The sequence below is a fragment of the Phaethon lepturus genome, unplaced genomic scaffold (assembly GCF_000687285.1).
Source record: "Phaethon lepturus isolate BGI_N335 unplaced genomic scaffold, ASM68728v1 scaffold12539, whole genome shotgun sequence".
Classification (NCBI taxonomy): domain Eukaryota; kingdom Metazoa; phylum Chordata; class Aves; order Phaethontiformes; family Phaethontidae; genus Phaethon; species Phaethon lepturus.
In genome coordinates this window covers 29,926-46,481 of record NW_010561269.1, presented here as the reverse complement: position 1 = coordinate 46,481, position 16,556 = coordinate 29,926, and the positions used below count along the sequence as shown (strand labels likewise).

Sequence of the window (16,556 nt, the reverse complement as noted above, 5' to 3'; positions counted from 1 at the left end):
ATAGCAAACCATTGACACTACATCTTGGTATTTGTGTTGGTAAGATGGGAGAATTTTTTTTGTTGACTGTATGAATATTCTTTGGCTTGCGTATGAGACTCTTGTGCCACTGAGGTCACGCTAGATCATAGGGTTTTACTTTCCACTGCATTAACTACCCTATCTTCTTGGAAAATCCTTGTTGGCCTTCCTTACCATAAATTAATTACACCTCTCATGTTATGTAAGAAGAAACTTCTAGTGAAAGCTGTTGTTTCACTTGGGGAGACATGCTGCAAGTCCAGAATGGTAGATGGCTGTTGTCAACCATAACTATTTCCAAATATTGACAAAAGTTTAACTCTTGAGAAAAGTCCTGAGACTGTTAATTGTTCGTACACGCTGCTCCTGCAAAATTATGTTAATGGAAGGAGTTTAAATATTGATAGAAGAAAATTAACTGCAATTATGATAAGCCATTTCATTTGATGCCTTTTTTGCATTAGCCAGTCCATAAATATTTTAATAATTTCATTTATTGAATGTTTTTTTCATCTGCACAATCTTACCTTGTGTTAAATTGTCCTGTTGATTTAGCACTTTCCTGAGTGCATATTCATACTCAGCTGCGAGGCTTCTGAAAATGCCTACTCTCCATTTCATGACTGCATCAAATATATGCACTTTCAAATTAAACCTGTGCAAAAAGGGATGATCTCCATTTTTGTAGGGGCAGTGTGAATGCTACAAGGTATTTTAACATGAAGGCAGGTCAATCAAGCTATAATCGTCTCTAATTAGCACTTGCAGAAGCTGTAATCTTTTTATAAACTTTCAGCTCAGCAGCACTTGGGTGAAGAATTATTTCTTGCCTGGAAAACTATTAAAAATTAATTTCCTTTGATTCTGTAGGATATGAATGAGACAAGCACATGGCCTCACACAGGAAGGGGCTTTTGCCAATTAAAATTAGACACAAAGAGCTCAGAGTGGTGTTCAGAAAAATACAAATTCTAATACAGATTTTGCCAAATCTCTTAGTTTACCTTTTGAAGTGTTACTCTCCTTTCAAATGACCATAATGAATGGTGGTGAGGGTTACATTGCCATACAATACAGACATTTTATTTAAATGAAATTTTAATGAATTTTTGTATTAAAAAAATAGTTTTGCTATATGGTGACTCCTACTGGGAATTCTTTGACATTCCGTTCACTTGCATGTTCCTGTACTGTTTCTATCTACTAAGTATATAGCTGGGTTGTTAAGTAGCTACTGAATGGATAACGTTTCCGTTTTAGCTAAGTTTGGTCTTGTTTTTTCTGTCTGCTCCTATTTCCATACATGTTACATCTCTTAAAAAAAAAAAAAAAAAAAAGATAAACATACCTTTTACATCTCTTAAAAAAAAAAAAAAAAAAAAGATAAAAATCTATCCTCACGTAAAACACTTTGAATTCTTTCCACCTTTTTGTTCTGCGGGATGAGATATGGCTTTGGTAGAAAAAATTACTTGTTTTGCCGCCTTTTGTTTCGCTTGTTTCTGGTACTTTTTAAAATTTGTTTTTCTCAGTCATTGGCTCTCTGTTCCTGTTCGTTACATAATACAGCATTGTATATAATACAATCTTGTAAAATACAGTAATAAAATAAACTGATCTTTGAAGAAAAAAATGTGAAAAACCCTACCAAATACCTTTATTTCTTTTTTTATTAACAACTAGAATTGTCATTTGCTTGGATTGTCAATGAATATCCATCGTTTGTACAAGAGGACAGTCGGCGATTTGTGTCTCAAGAGACCGGTCACCTCTACATAGCCAAAGTCGAGCCGTCAGATGTAGGAAATTATACCTGCGTTGTAACCAGCACTGTGACCAACAGCCAAGTTCTTGGGTCACCAACTCCTTTAGTGCTGCGCACAGATGGTATGACTTCCCTTCTATACCATGAATAGATAACACATCTAGTTGTCAGTGAGCGTTTTTGTTTCTTACAGTGTACCCTTTCATGCATTCTCTGAATATTGATTGCTTTATAAGAAAAACTATTTTGAGTTGTAGGTTCCTGTTCCTCTCCTAAGTCTGACTGATTTCACTGGTAGTCCCTATGCTTCTCTTTATAAATGGAGCGCAAGAGAAATAAACTTCGTTTTTCATTTAATGTGATGTAATGCTAAAGACAGAAAAAAGGCTTTAAAAATTAAAAATTACTTTTTTCAATTGTCTTGTTTAGGTGTGATGGGAGAATATGAACCCAAAATAGAAGTTCAGTTTCCTGAGACAGTTCCTGCAGCTAAAGGCTCAACTGTAAAGCTAGAATGCTTTGCACTAGGAAAGTAAGTTTTTTACTTCACCCATACTGAACGTTGAAGCATATTAGTGTTCACCTGCACAAGAGATGTGTTCTGGCAGTCGTTGGTGGTGGTTTCTAAAGACCCTATTTCGATCATCACCATTATTGCCTTGGAAAAGAGTCTTGGAGTAATTTTGGGGTTTGTTTAGAATTAAAATGTATACATTGGCAACACAGGGATTTATATTTCATTTCCAAGTATCTTGAATTAAGATCAGTGCAGTTTTGCATATATCCTTTGACCTAGCTCCGCTTTCTCTGTGTAGAATGAAATGTTGAACCCTGTGAAAATTTTGTCTCAATTTTACTGTTAAATATACTTGATGCTTTCATAATATTGTTCTTCCTTTATAGCTGAAATAAAGATTAAAATGCATTCCTCTTCTGAATGATATTTCACACACAGTTTATATCTTTTCTCTTTCACAAATGATCTGAGAGTGCATTTATGTTTCTGTAAATGTATTTACTTACCACTTCACGGTTTATTTGCAGACAACTTTGTCAGGTGTTCATAATTTTAAGCGCCAGATTGATAACTTAATCGGATGCTATTGCTTTGGTTCCCCAGCTAGGTGAGTGAAAGTTTTAAAATCCGAGAATGAATGGCTGCCGTAGGATGGGAATTTCAAAAGACTTGCCTTGATTCTCCTTCTGTGGAAGTCGCTGGTAAAAATCACCCGCCTTCAGGGCAAGCTAGTACTGATTTACAAGAAATTTTACAATCATTGGACATTTACACAGATACTAATTAAAAAATTTGGTACCACAAATTATAGCGTATGAAACAGAACAGTACATGCAAATCAGTTGCCATAGTGTCTGACCATCTGTCATATACAGTATGAACACCACTTTTAGCACAAGCTTTTTAGTCACTTCTGAGTTTTATTATAAAATACTTTCAGTTTCTAATTTTGGCAGTCAAGTACTTCAACTAAAGCTGTTTAAAATCCCATTATTTTCATTTAAGCCCTGTGCCTCAGATTAACTGGAGAAGAAGTGATGGTCTGCCATTTCCAAGTAAAATAAAGCTGAGGAAATCCAATGGCATGATTGAAATACCTAATTTCCAGCAGGAGGATGCAGGACTATATGAATGTATTACAGAAAACTCGAGAGGAAAAAACATTGCAAGAGGACGTCTCACTTACTATGGTAGGAAACGTTCTCTCTTCTTCTCTCCTACCCTTCTTTCCACGTGAAATATAAACCACTCTAGGGTACTTTTGGGTTTATAGCTTCTGCAATACCATCGAGCATTTGTATTTAAAAAGCCGTGGCATCTTAACTACTCATAGAGAATGGGAACTTCTGCACCAGGGTTGCTAAGAGTAGTGTAGAAAATGCTTGTGCTTATTTGTCTATGATGGAAAGACGGGTTTTTTAAACACTTCGTATTGGTCCATTGGTGAAACCTTAGATTTTCAGTCAATTGGATTTATTTGGGGGATCATTTAGGCCTCACATTTGCAAGAAATACAAATTTTATTTTGCTTTAGGAAAAGATTACTGATGGATATTGTCAATCCTTTTCTTTCAAAACAGCCAGGTTTATTTTCAAATGAGTAAATAAATGAGAGAATATAATCCAGCATAGGAAATGAAATAATATGAAATTTAATAACTGGAAACAGAGAGAGTCTCTCGTGCATTTAAGGCTATAGAGTGAAATGAGTATCGGCAAAGCACATTGGTGGTGTTTTAAAGCTAGAGTGATTTGCAAGAAAGTGGTAATTGACAATTTTTGTTAAAGCCAGATCTCAGCAAATATAATTTTCTTTAAGTAAATGGCAATTTAAAGAGTGTTTCAGACTGTGCTTTGGAATGCTATTCCTCATGTATGAATATTTGAGCAAAGATTTATTTTTTTAAGTTGTGTAAAAGCATAGAGCATAGCTACTGTGCAACTTCTAGCAAATGTTCTTTCCATTTACTACTGCTGTATAGGAAGCTGCTGTTTACTAGAACACAAAGTGCTGCAACGAAGATTTTAATTTAAGGCACAACAGATTTTACAAGGGGGAAGGAAAAGAGACTTCTCCCTGCTCAACTTCCAAATTAATAGTTATGCTGAATCAATGCCCCATCATTGGAAATGTTCAATGTTGGGTTGGACAGGGGACTTTGAGCAACCTGAATTTTCCACAGACTAGTTGTAATTACAACTTTTTAAGAAATAAGGAAGTTGAGTAACATAGGGCCAGCGAGCTAAGATGCTTCACCTGCTAGTGTCATCTGTCATTCCAAACTTCGCACTAGGCATTTGATTTTATAAAGTGACTTTTATTCACTACTTGAAAGTTTCAGACAACTTGTGGTTTGTATATCAGTTTGGCTCAGTATTCCTACTCCAGTTTTAAATCAGGGCAGCTGGAAGACACGTCAGTGTAAGCTATATACAAAATAGAGTAGATTTGTTCATTAGTTCCTGTAATGTAATTACAGCAGTGGGCAATCTTGAGATACTTGACCTGCCTCCCAGGTTTGATTTTGCTCATTAAAGGACACAGAGCTGAAACAAAGGATGTCGCTAATCAATAAAAGCGAGCGAGTTGCTGTTTTGTGACAAATCAGTGTGAACATTTTCATTACAAATCCAGAAAGGGACTTGAACCCTCAAATAGAGTTCATACTTCAGTATAAATATCTGCCCATATTCGATTCATCCCTAATATGGATGCTTAGACTAAAAAGAATAATGAGACCTGTAATGGCATTAATGGCACTCCAACTGTTTCATTTCATTCGTTCTGCTTAATGAAACCCATTCTGCAGAATTAAGTAGACTTAAGTAATCTTTCTTGATTTGTTACTTGCTTTGTTGTCACAAATAGAATGCCAACAAGTCTGTGTTCAGGATAGGATCATTTTAACACTTTTTGATAATCTGAAGGATTTTCATTCTGTTTGTGGATTAATAATATTCTATAACTGAAGATAATATCTTCTGATGGCTTGCCACTGCATCTGATATCAAAGCTCAGAAATCTGTCTGGTAAAGAAACCTAACCATATGCCACTCAGTCTTCAAATAAAAGATCGATATTTAAGGAAGTTGTTCTAAAAGCAGATGAGGATTTGGGGAAAATTAATGCAATATACTGATGACTTAGTATAAAAAAATGTCCATCTGCTAGAAAGTTCCAACTCTGGCAAAGATCACTCAAATCTGTGTGGTAATGTTAGTGGATGATGGCTGCTGTTAAAACTTTTTATTTGTAGATGTGTAAGACATGTCTGCTAATCTTATACGGAAAAATATACACATTACAAATGGTCAAAATTCCTTTTTTATTTCAACAATGAAAATATTTTTCCTCAAAAGAGCAAAGCACATTTCTGGCTTACCCAAGAAAGAATATAAGAAGAATTGGGGTTAACATTTTCCAAGTTGTCTTAGTGAAACAATGTGAAAAATAAATCTCTTAGGGAAGAAAAAATAGACAAAAATTTTCCAGTTGACTGGAAAATAGAAGGTTTTCCTTTCTTTGCATATTTGAAAGATTCTTTGTAAATGAAACATAAAGCTAGTCCTAAACAAAAGCTTGAAGCACTTAATTGCTCTGCTGTGATGCAAAACACTCTTTATTCTCCTGATCTGTTTTATGAGCTGAAACTGTAAAATTTGAATTCTGAAAATTGGGTTTTTCAGTCCCTAAATGGTTTGATTAAAAAAAAAAATATTTTTTCTATGCTATCCTGCCTCTTCTTCCAATAATAAATTATAGTCTTAAAACCACGAAGCACTTGAACATAGGCTTAACTTTAATTGTATCCATAGTCATTTTTTCAAGAATGCTTATAAATTTGGCTTAGAAATTCTGTGCACATCTGTAACTCTCTTTATAAAAAATGAGTCATTTTTTTAATTTCATTGTGGCTTTTAAATATAAGTCTCAACCCATATTGAAGTCGATAATTAAAATAGATACTGTAAAAGAGATATTTTGGGTTCTTTCATAACATTACTAACAGCCTATTAATCTTCCTTCTTTCTCATGAAGGATTTTATCAAGAAAAGCCCAACATCAAATGTTGAGCCTTTTGCCCTTTGTACAGTTCCAACATTTGTTTAATGCCAGTTTTCTCCTCAGGGGAATTCAGCATGTGCTAAAAATAGGACAAGATTATCTAACTTTGATTTAATATACAACCTGAATGTATAAATTATTTGCTTTCACTTTATTAGTATATTTGTTTGTCATTGCTACTAGCCCTTTCTATAAAGAGATAATAGAATAATAAAGAATCCATGGAGACACATTTCATGGCATGGAAAAATGAGAAGAGATAAAACAATTAACATCTTTGTATTTTAAGATGCAATTAAACATGTAACATGGTAGAGATACGTAAAGAAATTAATTTAAAGTATAATTGAAGAAAATACATTCTCAATTATCACATGCTGATTTAATGGACTTCAGGCTTGACAGTACCAAGTTCGCAAAGGCGAACCTCACAGAAATACATAGACTCAAGATCATTTTTAGTATTTCAAAAAATACTTCTGTATTTGTTTAATTACTTGGGTAATAATGTACCACCAAAATTATACTGAAAATACATTATTCATGTATGTGGAAGGGCCTCACTGCTTAAAGCTTTTGTCTGATAGCCTGAATCTGTCTTGTTCATGGACATGTCTTCAAAACATAACTACAAAACTATAAATGACTAAATAATATCAAGGAGTTGCTGAGTTTGATCAGCCTGGAGTTTAATTGTCGATGCTGTCTAATAATTTAATTGCCTTGCTACAGAGACAAATTGTTCATCTTTTTTACATGGTAAAACTTTCCTCGATGTAGCAATTACCTGTTGCTTGAGAGCATTTTTATTTTTGAATGGAAGTCAAATAATGGACATCTTCAGGGATGTGTTAGATGCTTCTCTAGGCCCAGTTGTTTTATCATAAAAAAGTTACTCATGCTTGAAGTCACTTGGAGTTTTGAGATAAAATAAGGTTCATCAGTGCTGTAGGCATCAGTATGAGTGTCATACCTGACTTTCAGATGCACTACCTAAAAAAATGAAGGTTACATTTTCTGGTTGGTTTTTTTTTTTTCCCCCCAGTATGCTTCATAGCTGCTTTTTCTTGAACTATGGAAAGTCCCTTTTGACTGTGACTTATTGCCGAACTGCTGAGCTGTCCAAAGATATTTTCAAAGGAGATTCCCAGCCCAGCTCTCAGACTGTAAATTTCAAAGTAAAGATATGTGTATAAGCAGACTGGGTCTTACGAGCAAGCCCCAATTAGAGACTGTGATGGAAGAGCTTCCCGTAGTCTTCTGCCTCCAAGCAGAGGCATGGCAGATCTCCGTACTCAGAGAGAGAGCAGAGTGTCTAGACAAAAGTCATGGTCCTGAAGCTCTGCCTTTCCTTTATGCTATTCCTATGAGAATGAGATTTTTATTGGAGTTTCCTACTCTGAAGGAAATCATACATAAAAATACGTGTTGACATGCATGCTACCGCACAAATTATTTACAAGTTAGATCTCAGCACAGCATCTGAAAAGCATCTAATTCCTCAGCCATTGCTTCCAAGAGCTTCATTGCAGTCACTCATTGCAGTTGGTCTTCATTCACATCAAACCCCAGAACAGTCACTGCAAAGGTTTCTTAAAAACAATTAAAAAAAATTGGTTCTTGCTTTCCTTATGGCCTACAGGGATGCCCTAGGGTGTAATGAAGCAACAATTGTTTTCTTCAGGAAGACCTACCTGGAGTAATTAGCTGGAAGAAAAGGGTGGTTGTAGCCACCAAAAAAAAGATGACTGAGTCTTCTCACTGGGATAAATTTTATGAGGTTACACACTTGTATCACTTCTTGCCTGTGGGACCGTAAGTATTGCAAGGAATATTTTAAGCAAAAAACAACTGAAGCAAAATAGTCTGGTGCTTTTCCAAGTGACTGACCATGAGGCTGATGGCTAACCTTCTTTGGAAAACCAGTTACCTACAAGTATTTCGTCCTAAGGGAACTTTGTATGCATCTTTCATGAAGATTACACAGCAAGTTCCTAAGAATTCTCAATATAGCCACACAATATGGATTCCTGTCACAGTCTCAAGCCCTGCACTACAAACTCCATTAAAATTAACTTCCAAACTCTCAACTTACAGGACATAGTATTTTTTTCATCTCAATGAAAGTATGTTGCCTATTTGCCTATTCCTTGCTTAAGGAAGAAGGAGTGATGTCTCCTGAGGAAGATCTAAGTTATACACTAAGCCAATGCAGTAGCTCCATGAGAGAATGAGGCTTAGTTACCAAGTTATTAGTCTTACTTCAAGAGCACAGATGTGGCCATGGTGGTAGAACCAAATGTTCTAAACAGGTATCATTTTTTCTAACATTGACTAGGCCTCAAGAGGAATAAAGCCGTATATACAGAATCATTTAGGTACAGTCAGGCAGAGCTCAATAAAAAGGGTAGTGTTGGACTTGGAAATTCACACTCATCTTTTGAGGGGATACGTAGATCTACTGATACATGACCTTCTGTCTGCACTTTCTCAGCTGCTGCAATGTGGACATCTTTACCTTGGCCAAGATTCAGAGTATTCAGTGGCATATTCCCAGCTAGCCTCTGTTTAAAATTACTGCCTTTTCAATTTTGAACTGGTTAGTTGAATTGTTCTTTTTCAAAGAGTTTCTAATACTTTTGTAGCCACTTTTAAAGACTTTGAGATGTGGAAGATTGAAAGCAGTATTTTTCTTTCTGCCACATTCCTTCATCAGTAATTTGAACAGAAAAAGAGGCTCCCTCAAGAAAATCACTAAAGTCTATGTCAGCACTCCTACAAATGAACAAGCACCATAAATTTCTCCCATGGTGGCTTAGGAAATTCTGTTCTGCTCATTTCTGTTATGAGTGGTTGTTTTGCTCCCATGCTTTCCAAAAAGACCTGGTTTATCATATCTACTGTAGAGACTTGGGAAGCCCTCCTGTGGAGACTATCTGACATGAGGAGTCCTAAAATTAAGACTTACGGTATAGACAACGTTTTTCTTATTAATGGAATTGAATCAAAGATCTTGAACGTCAAAATGGACTATATTTAACCTACTTTCAAGTGGAGATAGGAAGCAGATGGGAAATAGTGCACATTTATGGATCCATCAATAATTCATCACTGTTGCTTATTGCATAAATATTTAGGTATGCAAAGTGCAGGAAGTATGCTGACATGGAGTCTTGAGCTTTCATCCCCTTGACACATGTGGGGCAAATACATCAAATGACGATGTGAGATAAAGAAATGGTTTGCTCTTGAACTCCAGTGTTGTAGCATTAACTTTCAAGATTTAACCAAAATTAATATCAATAAGATAGTACATTTGTCTGACACAAAGATCAGGTTATCCTGTCTTTTAGAGCTGACCTTGATAAAGAGACTGTAAAAAATATATCATCCCCAAATCAGTGAAAGGCGTTAATCCTTGTAGGGTATAAGGGACATGCAAAGCAAAAGAAATAACAGGGTTTCACTGTCGGCAAATATTGGTTGAATTCCAAAACCTCCCAAGTTAATCTCTCAATGAATACATTTCAGTAAGTTCCTCTGTGAGAAGTTAATCCTTAAGTATATATACTTAACAATGATTAATACTATTTATGATTTATCATAAAAGTATGGTACTGTACATGATCATGTTGAGATCTTACTGCTGTGTTGCGGAATATATGTTGGAGAGGAAATTTGTATGCTAGAAAAGAATGAATCTTTTTAAATGAAGTTAATACCAACCCTCATCCAAACGTTGGTCTGCTGGTCTTGTGCCTATGGCAATGGAACAGGTTCAGCTCTCAGGTGTGCTGCGGACTTCCCGTGTGGCCATAGGAGAGTCATTAATTTCCCTGGTCTGAATTAATTGCTGGTGTAACTCCATTGTAGTGGGAAGTTCAACAGGAATTAATCTGACCTTCTGTGCTTCCAAAACTCATCTATTAAATAATAATACTTTCCTGTATCACCAGCGACTTTTTTCCTAGTTGTTTTGATATTAGTGTTATGAGTTTCCTAAATTATCAATTCAGGAAAGTCTTTAAGGTAATCAAATTGACTCCAAAAAATTCTTTTGCCTTTAGTTATATATTTGCAACCAGGTTTCATCCTACTCTTTATCTGTTTTCTCCATATGCGATGTCCAGAATTTATTTTTTCTTGGAGAAATAGCACATATTGAGATTATAAATTTTCTAGTAAATTGAACAAATTCAAAGAAAATTCACATGAATTAGCTGTTAGACAGTGTTGTGCTGTTGTGTGAAGTAGCACTAAAGGAATAAACTACTGTTGTCTTTCATGCAGGGCTGTTTACTTGCCAAGTGAGCTTTTTTGTTCACCCAATGAAAGCTGCAACAGATGTTTTAAACTCTATCTTTACAGTTTTAATTGTATTTTAGGTAATTCTGAAGGATATATGGTCTTAATACATCAAAATTTCTGTAAAAATTAATTAGTTTTATGGACTTTCTTAAAGCCATATTCTGGTTTGCGTCACCCAAATACTGTGCTAATAGTAATGTTTTCAAAAACAGTCTCATCCATCCATTTATTCATCCAGTTAAGTACTGACTAGCATTAGAAAACAATTCAAACGGTATCCAGAACAAAGGCTGACGTACCATTACATTTTTTTTAGGACTTAAAGGATTATCTTCAGTATTAATTAGATGGTTTAGCTGTATCAATTATTTAATTCTAGTATCACCACTAATTTCTTTATCTTACATTTACCTCAATTTTAAAGTTGTGTTGTTTGATCATTAGCGATTTTAATATTGGTTTCACTAGTTCAGCTTTAGTGATCTGTAATCTCAATTTTCTTTTGGTTTACTGCTTGCAATAAAAATGTATAAAAGGAATAGTCAGTAATTTCTTTCATTAGGTGACTTGAAGCAGAACCAGTGAGAATCTCTGGTGGTACAAACCAGTTCATGCAGAAGAGTGATGAGTGCCGTGCAAATCAACCATTTGATTCCCGTATGGAGCAGTAACTTGTTAGGGTCTTGGTTGTTGATGTGTATTTCATCTGCAGCAAAACCTCACTGGATCCAGACTATAAAAGACATTGAAGCTGCTGTAGAGGACACCTTATACTGGGATTGCAGAGCAAGTGGGAAGCCCAAACCATCGTATAGGTGGCTGAAGAATGGAGACCAACTGTCAGTAGAGGTAACACTCTGTTTTGAAGAACATGATGATATGTAAAATTAACAGTACTTCATACAACTACGACAGTTCACAAAAGTTATGTAATTAGTCACGGGAAATATTTTAAACTGTTTTTCATATGTTTGTCAAGAGCATCCAGATGAAAACTTCCAAAGCTGCAATACCAGAAACACAAAGACAAATTATGTTGTACAAAAGTATTCCAGCTAAACGGAGATTTAAAAGCGGTGATAGAACCATACAAATATCTTTATCAATGATTTGGATGACGGGATCATGTACACCCTCAGGAAGTTTGCAGATGACACCAAGCTGGGCAGGGATGTTGATCTGCTTGAGGGTAGGAAGGATTTACAGAGGGATCTGGACAGGCTGGATCGATGGGCAGAGGCCAACTGTATGAGGTTGAACAAGGCCAAGTGCTGGGTCCTGCACTTGGGTCACAACAGCCCCATGCAACACTACAGGCTTGGGGAAGCGTGGCTAGAAAGCTGTCCGGCAGAAAAGGACCTAGGGTTTTTGGTTAACAGCCAGCTGAATGTGAGCCAGCAGTGTGCCCAGGTGGCCAAGAAGGCACAGGCGTCCTGGCCTGTATCAGCACTAGTGTGGCCAGCAGGAGCAGGAAGGTCATTGTACCCCTGTACTCGGCCCTGGTAAGGCCGCACCTCAAATCCTGTGTTCAGTTTTGGGCCCCTCGCTACAAGAAGAATGTTGAGGTGCTGGAGTGTGTCCAGAGAAGAGCAATGAAGCTGGTGAGGGGTCTGGAGTACAAGTCTTACGAAGAGCAGCTGAGGGAACTGGGGTTGCTCAGTCTGGAGAAAAGGAGGCTGAGAGGAGACCTTATTGCTCTCTACAACCACCTGAAAGGAGGTTGTAGTGAGGTGGGTGTTGGTCTCTTCTCCCAAGTAACAAGCAATAGGACAAGAGGAAATGGCTTCAAGTTGAGCCATGGGAGGTTTGGAAGGGATATTAAGAAAAATTTCTTCACTGAAAGTGTTGTCAAGCACTGGAAAAGGCAGCCCAGGGAAGTGGTTGAGGCATTATCCCTGGAAGTATTTAAAAGACATGTAGATGTGGTGCCTGGGGACATGGTTTAGTGGTGGACTTGTCAGTGCTAGGTTAACGATTGGACTTGATGATCTTAAAGGTCCTTTCCAACCTAAACAGTTCTATGGTTCTATAAATAACTATATAAGGAAAGATGGGAGAAGGAAGTTAAGTTACACATTAACAACCATAAATGAGGGATAGAGAACTTAAAATGATTTTGTTATACTTGCTGTTGGCAGTTCATTAAAGGTGGTAAGAAAACATTTTCAAACTTAAGGACACCACTACTTGAAGTAAAGCGTGAAATAGTAACAGCGATGTAACACAGGTACTTGCTTTAATACAGTTGTTTTTAATGGAAAGTAGTGCATTTGGTGATAGGGAAAAGAGGTTGTACTTAGAAGGTGAGATACTTGGTGTCCCAGATCAAACGCAGAAAAGTATCTGATACCCATATTGATTTTAATTCTCACTGCTTCATTGGGAAAACGGCCTAGTTCAGGTAATCAGGAATATAAACTACGGGCACTATCCTATTGCAGGAAGGTATTTTGCCCTTGGACAGTGCGCTGTACGCAACATTGGCACTCACAGTTGAAGAAGAAAGAGCAACTGCTTAAGTGAATTCAGTGGATGGCTATGAAAAATGATCCAAGCACTGAAAAACATTTCTTACCATTCAGAGTGCTATAGTTATATGCTCACTAAAGGCAATGGCAGTGTTTTGTGGACAGGTTAAGTGAGGGAGTACAAAATCTCATCTCAGTGATCTAAGAGCATTGTTACCATATCACACGATGTCACTAAGGTAATGCGCTTTTTACCTCAGTAAGTACAAAAATACTTTCTGTCATTCGATCTTCCTATTTTTCCACTTTTGAGCATTGGTGTCCTCCCTTTTGGTGTTGTGTAAGGGCATAAGCGTGACTTACCCTATTTAAGGGCTGTAAATTATAGGATTAACTCTTTGAAAGCTGCTGCTGAGGAGACATCAGAAGAGGAGTTCTCTGTGTGTTGTGATCAGTTGTCTTCAGCTCCTTCACTGCAATAATCCTTCTTCATTGTGTATCCCCCCCCCCCCCCCCAAAATCTCTTTCTGGGGTTGCTCCACTTAGCTCCCCTTCTCCATAAACAAATCTTTTGTAAGGAAGAGTAAGAAGAGCAGCTTGGGGTGCTAGAGACAAGACATGGAGATGCAGACTTGTTCCTCTTTGGGACTGCTTTTGCCCTTTGCCTAACTGACTGAGCTCCCTGCAATAAATTGGGAGGGGACCTGTCGAGGAAGGACCTGAGCTGAGCTGTCCTGGCTGCCCATAGATAGCCGGAGTCACCCTGCAGTGGGGCCAACTGTAAGTACACGCCCTTAAGAAACAGCAGAGAGTGAGCACCATTGCCTTAGGCCTGGTGAGCCATGGCCAGATTTAAAAAAAAAAAAAAACCAAACCACCAAACAGAAAATGTTTTTGAGCATATAGTTTGTTCATTTGTTCTTTATTGTTTCTCTGGTTTTCCCCAAAGGAGAAGCTCCTTTGGTTATATTGTTGTTGCTTGTTCCTTTTCTCACCAGTTCGTGCCACTCCACCCTTCAAATTAGTCACTTTTTATAGTAATTCATAACGCTTTCCAAAAATAAGCAAGATGAGAAGATCCCTATCCTTCAGTAGCTGTGTTGTCTCTAAGGCACTTAAATATGTGGTTTTCGTTTAATGACTGTTAGAATTTTTTCTGCATACTATTATGGAGAGCTCATTAGCAAATGGCATGTGTGAAATCTCTAAATAGTATGAAATGCCAGTGCCATCTGTATAGTTTGGATACTCTGGTCTGTCATGAGGATCCTAGTATGATTTTGTCCATATTTCTGGGGAAATTACAAGGGTATTGAGATTGCAAAGCCTCTGTGAAACTGAGCAAGTTTGACAAATCGATTTCACACACTGCGTTGCCAAGTCTCCATTTTGCTCACTGTTGCCATACTATGATGCGATCATATCACTTATTTTCGAACTGTTCTCGTGGTTATGCTGTTACATTTATCCCATTTATTGTATTTATGCTGTCCTATTTATATTTCTTACTAGTTTTAAATTTTTCACAGGAAATATATCATCAATAAAGATATTTTTCTTAATATTCAGGGAAGGATCCAAATTGAAAATGGTGCACTTACAGTATCAAATCTAAATCTGACAGATTCTGGCAGATACCAATGTATAGCTGAAAATAAACATGGTGTCATCTATTCGAGTGCTGAGCTCAGAGTTGTAGGTAAGATTTTCCTTTTTCACTAAAACCCAAACCTCTTTCTCCACATCCCCTTCACCTGCTTCATATTCTACCTCATCATGATCTCAAATTTAACTCACTCACATGCTATCACTGAAATAAGCATTTTTGTCAACCTAATACCTTTATCTGCAGTGCCAAGCAATTGACTCATCTGCTTCCAGAGGATTTGCAGTCCAATCATTCATTGCTTTAAAAAAGAACACAGCTAAATTATTAATCAGGGGGAAGAGCAGAGATGGGGGCTTGGACACAGGCCTGAAGATGAAAACGGCTCACGTGGTCTGGAGGCTGCCGCTCAGCTGCACTCCCCTTCTGCACCGCGGCTCCGGTGCTCCTGGGGGAGCCATGTCATTTAAAAGCAATAGGCTGCTCTTGTGTGCAGCCTTTCTGGATCGAGGGGACAAGGGATTGTCATTCGGTCGTTCAAACTGTGTGTGCTTGAATGGTGACAGCCATTTGTTTGAGGGAAACGCTGAACTTGTGACTGCCTTATGCACTCATACGCTTGTGAGATTTCTACCTCCAACATAGACTGAATTCCAGACTAAGCCTGTAAGAACAGTGTGTTTTGGGGACATGAGTTATTTCCTTTCTATTGTTAAGATTGCAGTCAATCAGCAGACTGCTCCGTCAGCTTTGGTCTCCTAAAATACTTCTGAAGTTCATTGTTACTATAGGTAGAAGCTATGTGCCTTTTCTTAACTGTTAGTTAATGCAAACTATACCCCTTCAGGATGAGCTGCACTGTAATTTTCTGTCATCTAACATATCTGATCTGACATGCATTCTCACATGAAACTAGAAAACAACCAGTTCCTTGCGTTTTAATGAGGCTGCTGGTGTTGACCGTCCTCCCTGGACTTACACAAGTCATCTACGCTTATATTCAGCAAAGCATAAAGTTAGGCGTGTGCTTCACACTTAACTGGGTTCAGTGAGCTTCAGTTCACATGAAGTCGGTGTGATCTTCTGTGCATGCTTCGTTAGGTGATATACTCTGCACAACCGAGACCTTTACTTTCGTAACATAGGAGGAGAAACGCGTAATTGTCCAATAGAAGATCCATTTGAACTAACTAGTTAATGGTTTTAATTATGTTTGGAATCTGTGAAGTGTCACATAAGTGCTAAATAGTAGTATCATTAATATAAATAAAGGTGCTTTATTTCACTGTTGCTCTCCCTTCTGTTTTAGCCTCTGCTCCAGACTTTTCCAAGAATCCAATGAAGAAACTGATCCAGGTTCAAATGGGCAGCACGGTTGATTTGGAATGCAAACCCAAAGCTTCCCCTAAGGCCAAATGCTCCTGGAAGAAGGGAGGTGAGCAGCTACACGAAAATGAAAGGTATCAAGTTACATTGGTTTATTTGTTTTTAGTCTTACAAAAAGCTTGTTTATGTGTTTTTATGCATAGTGTCATCTGTAGATCTAAATAGTTGTAAAGTCTGTCTACCTAGGCGCATCGTTTGGTTGGGTCTTAATTGTTACTGCGTCTGAACACTGTACCTGTGTATTGCTTTCTTCAAGGTCAACGGCCAGATTTTATTTGCAGTGTAATGTAGAGTTTGGCCTGATGTAGAGAGAACCAGGTACTGACAGAAAACTGGAAAGACAAAGCCCATAAAAGAGTACTAAAGCCTTTCAACAAAATACTCTGAAAATGCAGGCAAGGAGGCAGATCAGGCATATT

At 37.3% G+C, this 16,556-nt stretch overlaps 1 protein-coding gene across 1 annotated transcript in view; it reads left to right on the top strand.

Annotated features, from left to right (window-relative positions):
• Positions 1 to 16,556, top strand: part of CNTN3 (contactin 3 (plasmacytoma associated)) — a 53,202-nt gene that overhangs the window by 11,191 nt on the left and 25,455 nt on the right. Inside the window, exons 3-8 of the mRNA XM_010293956.1 lie at positions 1,705 to 1,908; positions 2,216 to 2,318; positions 3,309 to 3,493; positions 11,390 to 11,526; positions 14,715 to 14,844; positions 16,061 to 16,211. Coding sequence (XP_010292258.1) covers positions 1,705 to 1,908; positions 2,216 to 2,318; positions 3,309 to 3,493; positions 11,390 to 11,526; positions 14,715 to 14,844; positions 16,061 to 16,211 — 910 coding nt within the window. The remainder of the gene's footprint in view (positions 1 to 1,704; positions 1,909 to 2,215; positions 2,319 to 3,308; positions 3,494 to 11,389; positions 11,527 to 14,714; positions 14,845 to 16,060; positions 16,212 to 16,556) is intronic.